A 12811-nucleotide genomic window follows, 5' to 3' on the forward strand; every position below is an offset into this window, starting at 1 on the left:
AGGTTTGCAATAGGCCTTCCCAAATACAGGCACAAATAAAGAGGAAAAGACAGTCTTCTGGAATTTTCACTTGAACGGAGAATGGCCGTTGAGGCAAACTGCCAACTCCCTTCTTACCTTACACGTCTTTTCTGTTGTTTTATAAAATTCAAGGGCCCTGATTACAAAATACGTCAATGAGACGTCAATAGTCAAAAGTGGAAACAGATGAAGGTCTGGAAGTCTTGTGGAGTCTGTGGTGGACGCAGGTGCAGTTCCCAGATCAGATTAACCGCACTGCAAGACATTCTAAATCGTCTTTGTTTAAACTTCCAGTAGTAAAGTTAATTAAAAAAGCTGGACATCATTGAGAAGGGTCGGACAACTCCAAAGGAAGCAAGCCTGTCACAACCGGGAACGAACATTTTCAGCACTAAATCGAATAAAAACATATGCCATAAATACGACAGGACAGGCTCGACTTTCAGCATTAGCTTCGAGGGCGATAGAAAAGGAGAAAAGAAAGGAGGATGGATATTGTGTACAGGTAAAAAGGATTTTTGGTGAGTAAAATATGGCTATATTCCTAAATAATATTTCAATTGTGTGACGTTATTATAGATTATTTTCTTATGTGTCGCAGCTGTAGCTGCAGTAGTGGTTTTATAGCCATAAAATAGTTTTTGCTGAAGGCGTCACCAGAAAATGCACGGACCGCCACTGGTTTATATATACAGTGGTACCTCGTCATACGACCGCTCGTCATACAAAATGCTCGTCTTACGGGGGAAATTTTGATCGAATAATTCGCCCGTGATGCGGTCAAAATTTTGTGATGCGACCAAGCCAGGTGGCCATGGCTTTTTTTTTTTGCATATCTTTCGTGTATAACAATATTTACGAGGACCGGATGAGTTATTCAGACCAGGAAACGCACAACGCGCATGCGCGGGAAAAAGAGGGCTTTCTGGGTTAAGAAGTATACTCGTGCACACAACGCCGACAGGCACATCAGGGGCACTGGCTCGCAACAGCATCCCCGGTAGCAATTCTATCATAGGCGCCGTTTGAGGGGATGCGACCACAGATGCTACAAGCTAAAAGGAGCCGCTAGCCAGCGCCCCCGAAGCTCCCATGAGCAGCGGGGCGATCGCTGATAAAAGACTGCTGCTCGTTGGCTGCTCATAAGAACATCAGGGGCACTGGCTCGCAACAGCATCCTCGGTAGCAATTCTATCATAGGCGCCGTTCGAGGGAATGCGACCACAGATGCTACAAGCTAAAAGGAGCCGCTAGCCAGCGCCCCCGAAGCTCCCATGAGCAGCGGTGCTATCGCTGATAAAAGGCTGCGATTATCCGATTGTGAGGACATTTGTGTGCATCATTTTCGGAATATTTTGAAGGGAATAGTACGACAGCAAACAGCCCATCGATAGCGAACGTGAGGGTGGAGTGTTTGTTCTGTTAACGAGTGCGTTGTGTGGAGAAAAAAAAACGAAGCCCCCCACCCCTTTTGTGCCCCTCTCCCCTCGGCGAAATCTGCCCAATTTTAGTTAGATTAAACACTTTATTTCTATTAAACCACTCGTTATTTATTACTTTGTCAATATATGGCGAATTATAAGAAATAAAACATTTTTTTTAAATCCAATATCCTGTTTTTGGTGTTTTTTTCAGAGAGTTGGAACAAATTAATTTGTTTCCCATTTATTTCAATGGGAAACTTCCGCTCGAGTTACGAGAATCTTGTCATACGAGCTCAGTCCCGGAACGGATTACGCTCGTATGTCGAGGTACCACTGTATATATATATATATATATATATATATATATATATATATATATATATATATATATACAAAACATTTTGGGTCGGAGATTCATTGCCTTTCTTTTTTTGTTTTGGTTTTTGTTCTGTTATATATATATATATATATATATATATATATATATATATATATACATATATATACATATATATACATATATATACATATATATATATATATATATATACATATATACATATATACATATATACACATATACACATATATACATATATATACATATATACATATATACATATATACATATATACATATATACATATATACATATATACATATATACATATATACATATATACATATATACATATATACATATATACATATATACATATATACATATATACATATATACATATATACATATATACATATATACATATATACATATATACATATATACATATATACATATATATATATATATATATATATCAGTGGTGGGCCGTCAGGGCCTTCAAGGCCTTCTCTGCTGGCCTAAGAAATATCTGAATCATATGTTATATTTTGTCCATTAATACTTATTATTCCAAATAGTCTGTTAGCTTCCTTTCATTGCTTTCCCCCCTGGTTGCACTGCTTCCAGATGTGTGTTTTCATATTGAAGCATTTAACCAATCACATTTCAGCCATTATTTGTTGCCAGGATCAGAAATCTGCCTCAAAGCCTTCACAATCAGTTCTGCGGGCTCTGCTGCATTAAACAAGACTGTTGCTTTTAACCAATCAGATTTCGAGTCGGCAACCCCACAATGCTTTTTCGCAGGCATTGCATTTTGCTGGCTGGGATACGTCATTGCTTTCACCAACTATTATTGGCTAGCTATAGAGTAGGCGGGCCAAAGCCAGAGTGAGGCAGCCAGACTAGCAAACTCCACCCACAATGGCCGACGCAGGAAAACAAATGGATTTGGTTGCAGATTTGCTCACAAAGCTATTTTCCAGACGGACTTTTCCAGAAAAAAATGGACATCATTAAGAAAGGGCGGTCAACTCCAAAGCTAGCAAGCCTGTTGCAGCCAGGAAAAGGGTGTGTGCGCCACTTTCAGTGAGCTAACTACAAAGAGCTACCAAACTGTATTTGGAGCTAGCTGCACGAGCAAATATATTGTTGTGTTGATTTAAAGCCATTTTCAAGACGGACTATGCCGGAAATATGACAAGACAGGCTCGACTTTCATCAATAGCTTCGATGGCGATAGAAAAGAAAGAAGAGAGAAAGGAGGATGGATATTGTGTACAGTTAAAAATGATTTTTGGTGAGTAAAATATGGTTTATATTCCTAAATAATATTTCAATTGTGGGCCCGATTCTGATATCTGAAAAGCTCCAGTGTTTGTATTTAATCACTAAATGCTGCTAGGAAGTGGATGTTACCCCAGTTTATTTTTTGCCATTGACGTCCATCGCTGTCTTTTCCCGGGAAAAATCACCCCCCTGGCCTGGTTGTAATGTCTCAAAAGCTCCAGTATTTGTATTCAATCAATAAATGCTGCTAGGAAGTGGATTTTACCTCACTTTAGTGCATTTTTTTTGCCGTTTCACGTATGGACGTATATGGACGTATCGCTGTCTTTTTACCGGGGAAATGATACTCCGGGGCCGGTTCTGATGTCTAAAACGCTCCAGTATTTGTATTTAATCAATAAATGCTTTTTTCGGCTGGATTTTACCCCATTTTTTGGCAATGTTTGCCCGTACGCCATTGACGTTCATCGCTGTCTTTTTCCGGGAAAATCACCCCCCTCGGCCTGGTTTTAATGTCTGAAAAGCTCCAGTATTTGTATTTAATCATGAAATGCTGCTAGGAAGTGGATTTTACCCCATTTTTGTGCATTGATTTATTGATTATTTTTTGTGTCGCAGCTGTAGCTGCAGTAGAGGTTTTATAGCCATAAAATAGTTTTTGAGGGTTGGATTGATACGTTGAAGGCGCTACGAGAAAATGCACGGACCACCACTGATATATTTATATATATGTGTGTATGTACACGTATATTTCAGCAACACGCTTATTTATTTATATATTTATTTATGTATTTATTTATTAGCTTACTTATTACCTATCTATTTATGTCTAAAATGCCTTTCCTATTTCTGCATCCTCACCCTCTTGCTACCTTGACAACGAAATTTCCCGAATATGGGATGAATAAAGTTATCCAATCCAATCCAAAGCAAGTTTAATATTTAAGCAAAGCGTATTCTTTTTTGCAAGCAAATGCATAATAATATGAAATAACATACAGACCGACAGACAAACATTTACTTCTCAAAGAAATAAAGTAATAAAATAAATTCGAACTGCAAAATCAAATTCCTTTGTGAACATAATGAGTACCGTGAAAGGAAACACTAAAGAGATCTGGAAAAATATTTTAAAACTGGCAAGAAATACTTCAAAGCACAGACAAATAAATGAACCACAGTTGAAGAAGAAAACAATCCGTGATCCAAGTGACATAGCTACAACTTTAAAAAAAATATTTTAAACATTTAACATTTATGCTATTCTTACACCAAATATTCACATAGTGATTAGATTAGAATGACTGTCTAGTTAGTGACTTGGGGTTTGACGCCTTCCTTCATCCTACACTAATTTGCCTCCTTGCTCCCGCCTCTGCCATTTGCTTGTGGCCCCTTGGTTCTTCAGTAAAGGATGGTGATAAGCAATGGTCAGCAGAAGACTCGGAGAGAAGACTGAGATAGAAGGCTCTGGTGGAAGGCATGAAGGCCCTTTGTGTCCTATAGCAGATGTGATTGACTGTGTAAGAGTCTTCTCTATAAAATCAATTACATTCACCTTCCATCTACTTTTAGGTAGATCATTTTGCTTTTTTTTGCTTTTACACAAGATAAACCTAACAAGGGCAAAAAAATCAGACAAAATGTTCTTTGTATTAATTACATTGACCACAGTTTGGTTTATTTAGCTCCAATTTGACTTCTGATTTGACATGCAGGATTGTTTCTCTATGTAAACAACAAAATGCAAAACGGTGCTCCCACTTATATACTTCTGACATTTTTCTAATCACTACTATGTGAATTATTTTCTCTGTAATACAGGGATTTCTTGGTTTTGAGTAAAATCAAGGGAGGTTAAACAATTGATTAGGGTATAGAAATTTCAGAGGATAAAAGTAGTGTTTTTTGTTTTGTAGGATAAACATGGCGTGCATACTGATCCCAGTTTATTATGTTTACAAGCTATTTAAATTTTCTTAATTTATAATTTTATTCTGGTCTACGGTGTATCCTTCTTTCGGGAAGCTTCAGCATTCCTTTTATTAAATTGAGGCTTACTTTTGTTTTGGTTCCACTGGCACATCAAGATACTCTTGAACGTGTTTCGAAAAGTCTTGTTACACAGGGCATAGCATATGGGATTTACTGTGCTGTTTACATAACACAACCAATAACCAAGGGCCCAAAGAGTTTCTGGGATACAGTCTTCACAGAAGGTGTTAACCAAGACCATTATATTGTATGGTAACCAAGTTGTTATGAAGGCCAAAAGAATGGCACTCAGTGTCCGTGCTGCTTTCTTGTCATTTGTTTTTTTGTCACTCTTGCGCTTGTTACTCGCCATCTTGGCTTTTGTGGCAATCGTTTTCATTGTGGTCATATCTTTCAGGGAGTTATTTTCAGGGGGTAGGTCACTGGGTAGTGAGTGGTTAAACTCATCTTTTTTTTCCGTTGGCCTTTTAGTCTTCGTTTCATCTGTACAGAAGAAATAAGAGAGCATTTATATCAGAGTATTCCATCACCTGGACACACACTGCCTGGTTTAAGTTCGTGTAAAACAAACCATATTTTTTTAATGTATTTTTTATATTGGTACAACTTCTGTGATGGCAATGTGAAGGTGAAAGAAACTCACTCCATTAATCAATGATGATCCATACATATTTGTGTATGTGCAAATAATACAGATCAGATTTAAGCAACATCGCATTTTATCGTTGTAAATCTAAAATAAAGTTGATCGAATGTAGAGTGGAAAAAACTACTCTGAGATGTATAATTTCCCACAAAAAGTGACTCAAGTAAATGTCTCATCTTATCTCATCCGCTTTATCCTCATTAAGGTCGTGGGGAATGCTGGAGTCTATCCCAGCTGTCTACGGGCCAGAGGCAGGGGAGACCCTGAATTGGTGGCCAGCCGATCGCAGGGCACAAGGAGACGGACAAGTATGCACACTTACACCCATACCCAGGGGCAATTTAGAGTGTCCAATCCGACCACCATGCATGTTTTTGGAATGTGGGAGGAAACTGGAGTAACCAGAGGAAACCTACGCAGTACCGGGGAGAACATGCAAACTCCCCACAGGTGGACAGACCTGTACTTGAACCCAGGACCACAGAGATGTGAGGCCGATGCGCTAACCACTCGCACTGCCACTAATAAGGATAAAGCGTTTCAGAAAATGAGATGACATGAGAGATTTTTCAGTGTGTTTTTATTAATAGTATTATTTACTATTAAATCATCACTTTTGAGGTTCTCATCCACCCGAACGGTCACCACCGGCTCATCCCAAGGCTGTGTGCTGAGTCATCTCTACTCGCTCTAGACCAGGGGTCTTAAACTTGCGGCCCGCGGGCCAACTGCGGCCCTCGGGACGATAATTTGCGGCCCCCGTCTTAATATGAAAGATCGATTTTTTTTATTTTTTATTTTTTTATTTTTATTTTTTTACCCCTTTCCCCATGATGGCGCCGTTTAAGTGGCAGCCAGTGGCAGTAGCTCTGTCCACTCATGTTTTTCTTGTTTTACAGCATGTTTTACATGAAAAATTAGAGGGAACATTGACATGCACCTGCTTGTGGCAGGTGTGATACTGGTGTGCCGATAGCGAGCAATGATGATGTCGTGACCGGATGATTCGCCTAAAGACGTTTCGCCGACGGACGTTTGACAGACGGACAGGTCGTACTAGTATTTGTTAGTTTAATGATTAAATACAAATACTAGTATTTGTATTTAATCATTAAACGCTGTTTTCAGCTGGATTTGACCGAATTTGAGAGCATTTTGAGCCGTTTGGCGAATGGACGTCTATAGACGTTTTTTTGCCTCCATCGCGATATCATCCAGTATTTGTATTTAATCATTAAATGCTGTTTTAGGATGGATTTGACCCGATTGCTGTCATTTTACGGCTCGGTTCTGCTACATCTGCCTGCCCAAGAGTGCTTATTCCCGGACTGCCATTGATGGTAGACGAACATTGATTTTTACTATAATTTGGACAACACCGGCGGCGGGCCGGATTAAAAATCCTAACGGGCCGTATATGGCCCGCGGGCCGAGGTTGAAAAACTTGTACACACACGATCTGGCGGGGCGAGCGTTCGAATCCCGTTTCGGCGAAACCTCCGTTCGGCCGAATGAACGTTCGGTGGAACGTCCATTCGGCGACCTGCCCGTCTGTCAAACGTCCGTCGGCGAAACGTCTTTAGGCGAATCATCCGAGTACTGATGATGTCGCTCACACTGGTACTCAGTGCACTCAGGGAGGTTGTCTTTCTGCTCAGACCAACAAAAAATTAGAGGGAACTTTGGTTCGGAGCTGAATGAACCAATCACGGTGAGGTATACGGCTCTGGAGGGCGGGACATCGGCCGGGCTGTCCAGTGCCTCGCTCACTCACTCATTCATTCCTCCAATCAGCTGGGCGGAGGAGAAGCCGTGAGGCCGATCACTCCGCTCGGCGCGCACACTCCTCCGCTGCTCTCAGCATAGAACTGAATGAGGCGCTATGATCCGTGATCCAGCCTGTGTCAGTGACTGTAGCCATCTCCGCGATTGAAACAGAGAGCGAAAGTGCACATGCGCCACAAACCCGCGCGACTGAATGTGAAAGATCAACCCGAGACTCATTCCAAGTGGAAAAACATATTACAGAGCCCCAGAGATGTCTCTTTCAAAGCCTGCCGTGAAGAGAAAGGTCGGTGATGAGCACAGACAGTTTCAAGAAAAGTGGGGAGTGCAATATTTCTTTGTTGAACACAGGGGCACCCCGACGTGTCTCATTTACACTGAAAAAGTTGCGGTGCACAAGGAATACAATTTGAAACGTAATTGTACTACGAGACATGCTGAGGAGTACGAAAAATACCAGGGAGATGAGAGAGCCAACCAGGTTGCCAGTCTTAAAACACGTCTTCTGAGGCAACAGGATCTCTTCAAGAAGGCTACCAAAGACAGTAATGCAGCAGTCAAAGCTAGCTACGCCGTTTGTGAGTTGATTGATCCTGTGCTAAGTGATCCCAAATGGCTCATGGACTTGGCTTTTCTTGTTGATATCACACATGAGCTTAATGTACTGAACAAGAAGCTACAAGGCCAGGGGCAACTTGTCAGTGCTGCCTATGACAACGTGAGAGCATTCTGCACTAAACTTGTGTTATGGAAAGCCCAGCTCTCTCAGACAAACCTTTGCCATTTCCCAGCATGCAAGGCTCTCGTGGATGCAGGCACACCATTCAGTGGTGAGAAGTATGTTGAGGCCATTTCGAAGCTACAGGAGGAATTTGATCACAGATTTGCAGACTTCAAGACACACAAAGCCACATTTCAAATTTTTGTGGACCCCTTCTCCTTTGATGTGCAAGATGCCCCTCCTGAGCTTCAAATGGAGCTCATTGACCTGCAGTGCAACTCTGCACTCAAAGCCAAGTTCAGGGAGGTGAGTGGAGAAGCAGACAAGCTTGGGCAATTTTTGAGAGAGTTGACCCCCAGCTTCCCTGAACTATCCCGAAGGTTCAAGCGGACCATGTGCCTTTTTGGGAGCACATACTTGTGTGAGAAGCTCTTCTCCACCTTGAACTTCAATAAGTCCAAGTACAGGTCCAGACTTACTGATGAGCATCTTCAAGCTCTACTGAGGGTCTCCACTGCTTCCTCCCTCAAGCCAAATGTGACTATGTGAGAAGAAGCGCTGCCAGGTCTCTAGCAGCAAGGAGTAGGCAAGAGAAGCCGTGTTCAGAATATTTCATGTTCAATGTTCCATTCAAGTTCAGAAAGTTAAAGGTTAAAGAGCTGTTAATACAGACATTTGAAACGGAATAAAAATAATTCTTTTTCTCTACTTAGCCAGCCAGTGTATATCTACTGTATGCTCATTAGTATTATTTGGTATTGTATTACTGATTGATTTATTTTTTATTCATCTTTAAGTTAATTTATTTAATTCATTATTTTTTGTTAAAAAATAAAGATATTTGATAACGTTGGAATGTTTTATCAGTGCTTTTCTTGTGGAAATCCTGATGCGGCCCAGTCTCACCCAGACTCGGCCTCTAGCGGCCCCCAGGTAAATTGAGTTCGAGACCCCTGCTCTAGACACACACGACTGGCGCTAAACATCTCCAAAACCAGAGAACTCATCCTGGACTTCCGACGAAACAAGGTTGCCCGCTTGCCCCTGTATATTAACGGCGAATGTGTGGAGCAAGTAGAGACTTTCAAATTCCTGGGACTACACATTTGTGCTGATCTCACTTGGGAGGCAAACACCACAGCCCTCGTCAAGAAAGCGCAGCAGAGGCTATATTTCCTGAGAGTACTCAGGAAGGAGCAACTGAACACCAACCTGCAGAGGGTGATCAACACAGCCCAAAAGATCATCAACTGCCCCCTACCTACTCTGTTTAGCATTTACGAATCCCGGGGCCTTAGAAGGGCCGAGGTCATTATAGAAGAGAATATGCATCCCGGCTTCCACAACTTCAACCTGCTGCCCCCTGGAAGGCGCGACAGAGCCATAGCAGCGAAGACAAACAGACTTTAGGTCAGTTTCTTCCCAAGAGTTGTCACCATATTCAACTCGAGTTCTGCACCTAGAACCGAATCAGGTCTAATTACTACTACTTATACTGCTTATTTATTATGTTGACCACTTATTTATCTATTACTATGTAGTGATTATTTACTTATTTTATATATATATATATATATATATATATATATATATATATATATATATATATACATATATATATATATATACATATATATACATATATATACATATATATACATATATATATACACATATATATATACATATATATATATATATATTATCCATGTTTGTTTGTTGTTGCGTCCATAGAATCAGTGAGGGGTGAGCTCTCGCTCTGCTGACCTCACTTGGACTACTTATTTATTTCTTATTGATTGATTATTTATTTGTCTGTTTGTTGTTGTTATTTGTGAACTACACAATGTTTTTTGAAAAGTTATATTTAAAATTACTGGTGCGAATGAAATGAAGATGTCGGCCCTCTTATCCATCCATGACTGATATTGCAAGGCAATACGGGTATAACCCATGTATCATCACTAATATTGAAGCAGAAAGGGCATTAAAAGTATTAGCTCCTCTGTATGGCCTCTCTGTGATTTCAAAAAAGTGGTCATCACTGAATAACAAGATGGAGAGACTATTACTTCGTTGGATTGAAGGAGGAAGAAATTGCAGGACATGCTGTAATGGAATCGATTATTTCTGAAAAAGCTGTTTTGAATTCAGCATTTGAAGTTTTTTTAAATTTGTTTTAATATCCATGTGTTCGTATGTTTTGTTGCCTAATGTTAGCCTCCTCCTTACACGTATGCACATGCATGAAAAAGAAAAAAAATGCATGCTTGTTGTTCATTTTAATACATACAAATAATTGTCTCATCATTTCATCTTATTTTGTGTGCTTCTTACATCTTTCATAAAAAAATTGGGACACTTTGATCATTTATAAAGGGTTTAGTTGGTAGTTTTTTTAGGCCCATGGAATGAATTAGAGATTATACGCATTAAATAAACAAAGTTACAAAACAATTTCCGTAACCAATATTTTTTGTAAGTAGAGGTCCAACTGTATTTCATTCATTGGCTTTCATTAAGGAGCTGCCATGCTCTGCTTAGGAGCTATGGACTGCCCACACTCACAAGTGGTTCCTTTTTAGAAATATATAATATGCCAAGGGCAGCCCGGTGCCGCGAGTGGTTAGCGTGTCGGCCTCACAGCTCTGGGGTCCTGGGTTCAAATTCAGGTCACGTTTACCTGTGTGGAGTTTGCATGTGCTCCCCGGAGCCTGTGTGTGTTTCCTCCGGGTACTCCGGTTTCCTCCCACATTCCAAAAACATGCATGGTAAGCTCATTGGACACTCTAAATTGCCCCTAGGTATGGGTGTGAGTGTGCATGGTTGTCCGTCTCCTTGTGCCCTGCAATCAGCTGGCCACCGATTCAGGGTGTCCCCTGCCTCAGTCAGCTGGGATAGGCTCCAGCACCCACCGCGACCCTGATGAGGATAAAGCGGTTCAGAAAATGAGATGAGATGAGAATATGCCGCGGATGGATGATGTGGAGTCTTCAAGGCGAGAGCAGACTAGCGCTATACTGGACTAGAGACATGGTCTTTGTAGATTAAATGCTTAATGGGGTTTCTTTTGTATAGCACCTTTCCTCCTTCAAGGCACTGTTCCCTTATTGATGACCCATCACCAGTAGAATTGTGGGCATCAGCATCTTGTCCAAGGATACTTCAACATGGTCAACAATGCAGTGGTTTCCTTGCACAATTTGTAAAACATGCATGAGATAGATTGAACAATATGTTCCGAGGTATAAATTTATGTACCTATGTCCTATAACTTGGCTGGTAACCATTTCAGGGTCTACCCACATCTAATTCCCAATAATTAGCAGGCATAGGCTCTATCACTGCACTAAAGAGGAATAAATGATTTATTAAGGCTAAGCATCAAATAGAAAATTTTAATTTATAGCAATATGGAATAATTTTATTTCAATTCTTGAAACAAATAGTGCAAACACATTAAAATGTTTTTTTAACATGAAAGTTTAATGAATGATAGAGATTGTAGTGATATCTATCCTTTGACTTTACCTTTGTCATCTGCTTTCTATACTTTACAGTGGCAAGTGTCGTGTATGGGTTTGCAAGTATGATTTGGTTAGCGGCCCGGCAGATGAGTGGTTAGCGTGTCGGCCTCACAGCTTTGGGGTCCTGGGTTCAAATCCAGGTTGGTCCACCTGTGTGGAGTTTGCATGTTGTCCTACGTGGGTATCCTCCGGGTACTCTGGTTTCCTCCCACATCCCCCCAAAAAACATGCATGGTAGGCTTATTGGGCACTCTAAATTGCCCCTAGGTATTGGTGTGAGTGTGCATGGTTGTCCAACTCCTTGTTCCCTGCAATTGGCTGGCCACCAATTTAGGGTGTCCCCTGCCTCTGGCCCGGATTCAGCTGGGATAGGCTCCAGCTCCCCCCGCGGCCCTAATGACGATAAAGCGGTTCAGAAAATGAATGAATGAATAATTTGGTTAATTGTTGTTGTTTGATTTCACACACGCACACACAAACCATATATAATGTAGATCCAATTTGTAGTTTTCACCTGAAAAGCAGTGTAAATCCAACTTCAAAGAAAGTTAAACACAAGTTAGGTGTACAATAGCTGACCTGTTGCAAACGTTGTTTGGTCTGCATCATTTATGTCCTCTTCTTCTTCTGAAGCATCATTGGTGTTTAGACTGCCCCTGCAACTCTGTGCTGCTGTGGTGGGTTTAGCAGATTTTTTTAAACCATGGCATAGATGGGAAGAAAACTGGGAGAGAAATGCACTACATTCCCGTTTGCTTTTGTTTCCCCATGTTATCCTCAAGTTGTCGGCATTGTTTTCTGAATCCAGCTGATTTTGCTCATCATTCCTGTCATTTGCAGAGTTCATTTGTTGTGTCAATGTTTCTGATTTACCCTTTTGGCTCTTGGTCTGACTCTGGCTGTTTGCTGCCCCAGAGCCTTTAAGGCCCTGTATATCTTTAGCTCGTTTCTCTGTCTCCTGATAGATCTTCCAAAACAACGTTGTCATTACAGTAACTGGCAAGTAAAATGCAGCTATGGCAGTGCCGAATGTAATAATGGGCTCAGACAGAAACTGAA

The 12811-nt window shown here is 40.8% G+C and overlaps 1 protein-coding gene across 2 annotated transcripts in view; it reads right to left on the minus strand.

The window, feature by feature from the left end:
• Nucleotides 1-3933: 3933 nt before the first annotated feature.
• Nucleotides 3934-12811, minus strand: part of chrm3b (cholinergic receptor, muscarinic 3b) — a 44920-nt gene continuing 36042 nt past the window's right edge. For both annotated transcript variants that reach the window (XM_077626025.1, XM_077626024.1), the window contains 2 exons: nt 12332-12811; nt 3934-5556 (listed from right to left, as the gene is read on the minus strand). The exon at nt 12332-12811 is cut by the window's right edge and continues 170 nt beyond it. In XM_077626025.1, coding sequence (XP_077482151.1) covers nt 5081-5556; nt 12332-12811 — 956 coding nt within the window. In that variant the 3' untranslated portion in view covers nt 3934-5080. The remainder of the gene's footprint in view (nt 5557-12331) is intronic.

Source organism: Stigmatopora argus, chromosome 18 (genome assembly GCF_051989625.1).
Source record: "Stigmatopora argus isolate UIUO_Sarg chromosome 18, RoL_Sarg_1.0, whole genome shotgun sequence".
NCBI lineage: Eukaryota > Metazoa > Chordata > Actinopteri > Syngnathiformes > Syngnathidae > Stigmatopora > Stigmatopora argus.